This window comes from Carcharhinus amblyrhynchos, unplaced genomic scaffold (genome assembly GCF_965287045.1).
Source record: "Carcharhinus amblyrhynchos unplaced genomic scaffold, sCarAmb.v2.hapA scaffold_671, whole genome shotgun sequence".
Taxonomy (NCBI): domain Eukaryota; kingdom Metazoa; phylum Chordata; class Chondrichthyes; order Carcharhiniformes; family Carcharhinidae; genus Carcharhinus; species Carcharhinus amblyrhynchos.
The window spans coordinates 54,001-60,000 of record NW_027650411.1 but is presented as its reverse complement, the minus strand read 5'-3'; the positions used below and the strand labels follow the sequence as shown (position 1 = coordinate 60,000).

Genomic DNA, 6,000 nt, shown 5'->3' with positions numbered 1-6,000 from the left:
GTGCGGCGCTCCCTCAGCACTGACCCTCCCACAGTGCGGCACTCCCTCAGCACCGACCCTCCAACATTGTGGCGCTCCCTCAGAACATAAGAACATAAGAAATAGGAGCAGGAGTAGGCCATTTAGCCCTTCGAGCCTGCCCCGCCATTCAATAAGATCATGGCTGATCTGCACTGACCCTCCCACAATGCGGCGCTCCCTCAGCACTGACCCTCCCACAGTGCAGCGCTCCCTCAGCACTGACTGTGTGCAGTTTTGGACGCTGCACTTACGCAAGGATACTTTGGCCTTGGAGGGAGTGCAGAGGAGGTTTACTAGGCTGATACCGGAGTTGAGGGGGTTGAGCTATGAGGAGAGGCTGAATAAACTGGGCTTGTACTCATTAGAGTTTAGAAGAATGAGGGGAGATCTCATTGAGACATATAAGATGATGAATGGGATGGAGAGGATAGAGGTGGAGAGGCTCTTCCCGCTCAGAAAGGACAGTAGGACTAGGGGGCACAGCCTCAAGATAAAGGGGGGGCGGTTTAGAACGGAGTTGAGGAGGAACTTCTTCACTCAAAGGGTGGTGAATCTCTGGAATTCTCCGCCCATTGAAGTGGTGGAGGCTGCCTCGCTAAATATTTTTAAGACGCGGGTTGATGGGTTTTTGATGAGAGGGGATTAAGGGTTATGGGGAGAGGGCGGGAATGTGGAACTGAGACACAACAGATCAGCCATTATCTTATTGAATGGCGGGGCAGGCTCGAAGGGCTAGATGGCCTACTCCTGCTCCTATTTCTTATGTTCTTATGTTCTTATGACCCTCACACAGTGCGGCACACCCTCAGCACTGACCCTCCCACAGTGCGGCACACCCTCAGCACTGACCCTCCCACAGTGCGGCACACCCTCAGCACTGACCCTCCCACAGTGCGGTGCTCCCTCAGCACCGACCCTCCCACAGTGCGGCGCTCCCTCAGCACCGACCCTCCCACAGTGCGGCACACCCTCGGCACCGACCCTCCCACAGTGCGGCGCTCCCTCAGCACTGACCCTCCCACAGTGCAGCACTCCCTCAGCGCGGCGCTCCCTCAGCACTGACCCTCCCACAGTGCGGCACACCCTCAGCACTGACCCTCCTTTTTAGATTTTCAGAAGGCGTTTGACAAAGTGCCTCACAAGAGGTTATTGCAGAAGGTCGAGGGACATGGAGTTGGGGGTAGGGTGTTAGCGTGGATAGAGGATTGGTTGTCAAATAGGAGGCAGAGAGTGGGGGTCAACGGGTGCTATTCGGATTGGCGGATGGTGACTAGTGGAGTGCCCCAGGGGTCGGTGCTGGGGCCTCAGCTTTTTACCATTTATATAGATGATCTGGAGGAGGGAACCGAGTGTAGAGTGTCGAAATTTGCTGATGACACCAAGATTGGGGGAACGGCAAATTGTGCGGAGGGTGTGGAGAGTCTGCAGAAGGATCTAGATAGGCTGGGCGAATGGGCCAGGAAATGGCAAATGGAATTTAATGTTGGCAAGTGTGAGGTGGTCCTCTTTGGTAGGAAAAATGGTAGGAAGGACTATTACTTACGAGGCGAAAAACTGCAGCAGGCGACGGTGCAGAGGGACCTCGGGGTCCTTGTGCATGAGTCGCAAAAACCCAGCTTGCAGGTGCAGCAGGTGGTCAGGAAGGCGAATGGGATGCTGGCCTTCATAGCGAGGGGGATTGAATATAAAAGTAGGGAGGTCTTGCTGCAGCTGTATAGGGCATTGGTGAGGCCGCAACTGGAGTACTGTGTGCAGTTTTGGGCGCCGCACCTGCGCAAAGATATTTTGGCCTTGGAGGGAGTGCAGAGGAGGTTTACTAGGCTGATACCGGAGTTGAGGGGGTTGAGCTATGAGGAGAGGCTGAATAAACTAGGCTTGTACTCGTTAGAGTTTAGAAGAATGAGAGGAGATCTCATTGAGATGTATAAGATGATGAATGGGATGGATAGGATAGAGGTGGAAAGACTCTTCCCGCTCAAAAAAGACAATAGGACTAGGGGGCACAGCCTCAAGATAAAAGGGGGGCGGTTTAGAACAGAGTTGAGGAGGAACTTCTTCACTCAAAGGGTGGTGAATCTCTGGAATTCTCTGCCCGTTGAAGTGGTGGAGGCTGCCTCGCTAAATATTTTTAAGACGCGGGTTGATAGGTTTTTGATAGGAGAGGGGATTAAGGGTTATGGGGAGAGGGCCGGAAAGTGGAACTGAGCCACGACAGATCAGCCATGATCTTATTGAATGGCGGGGCAGGCTCGAAGGGCTGGATGGCCTACTCCTGCTCCTATTTCTTATGTTCTTATGTTCTCCCACAGTGCGGCACACCCTCAGCACCGACCCTCCCACAGTGCGGCGCTCCCTCGGCACCGACCCTCCCACAGTGCGGCACTCCCTCAGCACTGACCCTCCCACAGTTTGGCGCTCCCTTGGCACCGACCCTCCCACAGTGCGGCACTCCCTCGGCACTGACCCTCCCACAGTGCGGCGCTCCCTCGGCACCGACCCTCCCACAGTGCGGCGCTCCCTCAGCACCGACCCTCCCACAGTGCGGCGCTCCCTCAGCACTGACCCTCCCACAGTGCAGCGCTCCTTCCTGAAGCCCTCTCACCTTCCTCCAACGTGACTGTAGCCGTCACAGAATCTTCTGGATGTCCGGATAGCCAGGCCTTGCAGAGGTACTCCCCATAATCCTCCTTGTCCACCTTGTTGAAGCTGAGTTGTGTGTCTGTGTCCAGTAAGGTGACACTCAGCCGGTGTTTGTAGTGAGGGTGGAGGTAACTCTCACTCTCCAGGCCCTGGTCCACACGCGCCAGGGTCACGTTCTCCCCTCGGAGCGCCTGCCACTCCACACCGTACCTGGCGCCTGCTATCCCGGTGGTGGTGTGAATCCGACAATCCAGCGATGCCGGAGATCCCAGCTGGGCTCGGACGTGGCCCGAGGTGTTGACTGACTGGATCTGGGGCACCAGAGATTCGTTGGTGCTGTCAGAGATCAGGAAGTCCAGCTCCGAGCGGTTATCTGTTGATTAGAGTGTCGTTAGGCACAGGTTCACATCCAAAATCCTGTCTCTGCCACCTCCACTTTGAATCCACCTCCATCCACCCCATCTCTCCCCTCTCTCCATCTATCCGACCTCTCTATACTATCTGCCCTGCCTTCCATCCCTTCCTGTGACACTCTCCACCCAACCCCTCCAACCCTCTCTCTCTCTACATTCCATCCTCTTGCTGTCTCTCTCTCCATTCCCCTATCTGTCTCTCTCCCTCTGTTTCCGTCCCTTCGTCTCTCTCTCCATCCCTCCCCTTCTGTGAGTGTGTGTGTGCATGTGTGTGTGTGAGTGTGTGTGTATGTCTCTGTGTGACTGTGTAGTGTCTGTGAGAGAGTGTGCGATTGTGTGTGTGTGTGTGTGTGTACGTGTGTGCATGAGTTAGTGTATGTGTATGAGTGTGTGTGTGAATGTAAGTGAGTGAATGTGTGTGAATCAGTGTGATTGTGTGTATTTGTGTGTGTGTGAGAGTGTGTTTGTGTGAGTGTGTGTGTGTGTGTGTGTCTGTCTGTCTGACTGTGAGCGTGTGTGTATCTGTGTGGGTGTCTGTGTGTGTATGTGAGTGCAAGACTGTGTGTGTGTGACAGTGTGTGTGTGTATATGTCAGTGTGTGTGTGAGTGTGTATCTGTGTGTGTGAGTGTGTGTGTACGAGTGTGTGTTTGAGAGTGTGTATGTGTGTGTGAGTGTGAGTGTGTTTATGTGTATCTGAATTAATGTGTGTATATGAGTGTGTGTGTCTGAGTCAGTGTATGTGTGTGTCAGTGTGACTGTGAGTGCGTCAGAATATGTGTGTGTTTCTATATGAATGAGAGTGACTGTGACTGTGTGAGAACATGCGTGTGTGTGTGGGAGTATGTGTGCGTGTGTGTGTGGAAGTGTCAGTGTGTGTGTAATTGTGTGTGTGTGAGGGTACGTGAGTATATGTGTGAGTGTGTGAGTATGTGCCCCTGAGTGTATATGTGTGTGAGTGCACGCGTGTATGTGAGCGTGCGCGTGTGTGTGAGTGAGTGTATGTGTATTTGAGTGTGTGTGTGAGTGAGTGTGGTGTGTGGCAATGTCTGAGTGAGTGTACGTGTGTGAGTCAGTGGGAGTGTGTGTGTGAGACAGTGTGTATGTAAGTATGTGTGTTTCTGTGTGTGTGTGTAAGTGTGAGTGTGTGTGTATGTGTGTGAATGTGTGGGTTTGTGCGAGAGTGTGTGTTTATGTGTGTCTGAGTTAATGTGTGCATATGAGTGAGTGTGTCAGTGTGTGAGTGAATATATGTGTCTGAGTGTATGAATGAGAGTGAGTGTGACTCTGTGTGACTCTGAGTGTGTGAGAATATGTGTGCGTTTCTGCATGAATGAAGTGAGTGTGACTGTGTGAGTGCGTGTGTGTGTGTGGGAGTATGTGTGTGTGACAGACTGATGTGAATCTGTGTGTGTGAGTGTGTGTGTGGGTGTGTATGTAAGCCTGTGTGTGCATGTGTGTGACTGTGGGTGTGTGTATGTGTGTGTGTGTGTGTGTGATGAGAGTGCGTGAGAGTGTGTGTGTGTGACTGTGGGTGTGCATGTGTGTGAGTGAGTGTGTTTGTGTGTGGATAAGAGAATGAGTATGTGAAAGAGAGAGTGAATGTGTGAGTGTGCGTGAAAGTGAGAGTGAGAGTGTACGAGTGTGTGTCAGTATGTGAGTGTCTATGTGAATGTGTGAGCAAGTGTGAGATTGAGTGCGTGTGAGTGTGTGGGTGTGAGTTTGTGTGTGTGAGTGTGTGGGCGTGAGTTTGTCTGTGTGTGTGAGTTTGAGTGTGTGGAGTGAGTTTGTTTGTGGGTGAGTATGTGTATGTGAGTGTGTGTTGAGAGAGTGTGTGTGTGTGAAAGAGAGTGTGTGAGAGTGTGTGTGTGTGTGTGTGAAAGAGAGAGTGAGAGAGAGTGTGTGTGTGTGAAAGAGAGAGTGTGAGAGAGTGTGTGTGTGTGAAAGAGAGAGTGTGAGAGAGTGTGTGTGTGTGAAAGAGAGAGTGTGAGAGAGTGTGAGAGAGTGTGTGTGTGTGAAAGAGTGTGAGAGAGTGTGTGTGTGTGAAAGAGAGAGTGTGAGAGTGTGTGTGTGAAAGAGAGAGTGTGAGAGAGTGTGTGTGTGAAAGAGAGAGTGTGAGAGAGTGTGTGTGTGTGTGAAAGAGAGAGTGTGTGTGTGTGAAAGAGAGAGTGTGTGTGTGTGAAAGAGAGAGTGTGTGTGTGTGAAAGAGAGAGTGTGTGTGTGTGAAAGAGAGAGTGTGAGTGTGTGTGTGTGAAAGAGAGAGTGTGAGAGAGTGTGTGTGTGTGAAAGAGAGTGTGTGTGTGTGTGTGTGTGTGTGTGTGTGTCTGTGTGCGACTTTGTGTGTGTCTGTGTGAGTGTGAATGTGTGTGTGTGTGAGTAAGTGTGCGTGTGAATGTGAGAGTGAGTGTGGGTGAGTGGGAATGTGTGTGGATGTGAGTTTGTCTGTGTGTGTGTAAGTCTGTTTGAGTGTGAGTGTCCATGAATGTGTGTGCATGAATGTGAGTGGGTGTTTGCGCGTGAGTGAATGAGTGTGAGAGTGTGTGCGTGAGTGTCTGTATGTGAGTGTGTGTGGGAGTGTATGCTAGTGTGAGTATGTTTGAGTATGAGTGTACGTGTGAGTGTGCGAGTGTGTGTGTATGTGAGTGTATGTGTGAGTGTGTAGGTGAGTGTGTGAGTGAATCTGAATGACTGTATGAGTGAATGAGTGTGTGTGTGAATGTGAGTGTGTGTGTGAGTTTAAGTGTGTGTATGTGTGAATGTGTATATGAGAGCGTGAGTGAGTGTGTGTATGAGAGGGCGACTGTTTGTGAGACAGAGAATGTGTGTGTGAGAGAGAGTGTGTGTGTGAGAGTGTGTGAGTGAGTGTATGTATATGTGAGAGAGGAGAGTGTGTGTGTGTGAATGTGAGTGTGAGAGTGCGTGTGTTTG

The 6,000-nt window shown here is 51.4% G+C and overlaps 1 protein-coding gene across 1 annotated transcript in view; it reads right to left on the bottom strand.

The window, feature by feature from the left end:
- Positions 1 to 6,000, bottom strand: part of LOC145339787 (uncharacterized) — a 26,981-nt gene that overhangs the window by 4,678 nt on the left and 16,303 nt on the right. The window contains exon 5 of the mRNA XM_080184316.1: positions 2,624 to 3,034. Coding sequence (XP_080040442.1) covers positions 2,624 to 3,034 — 411 coding nt within the window. The remainder of the gene's footprint in view (positions 1 to 2,623; positions 3,035 to 6,000) is intronic.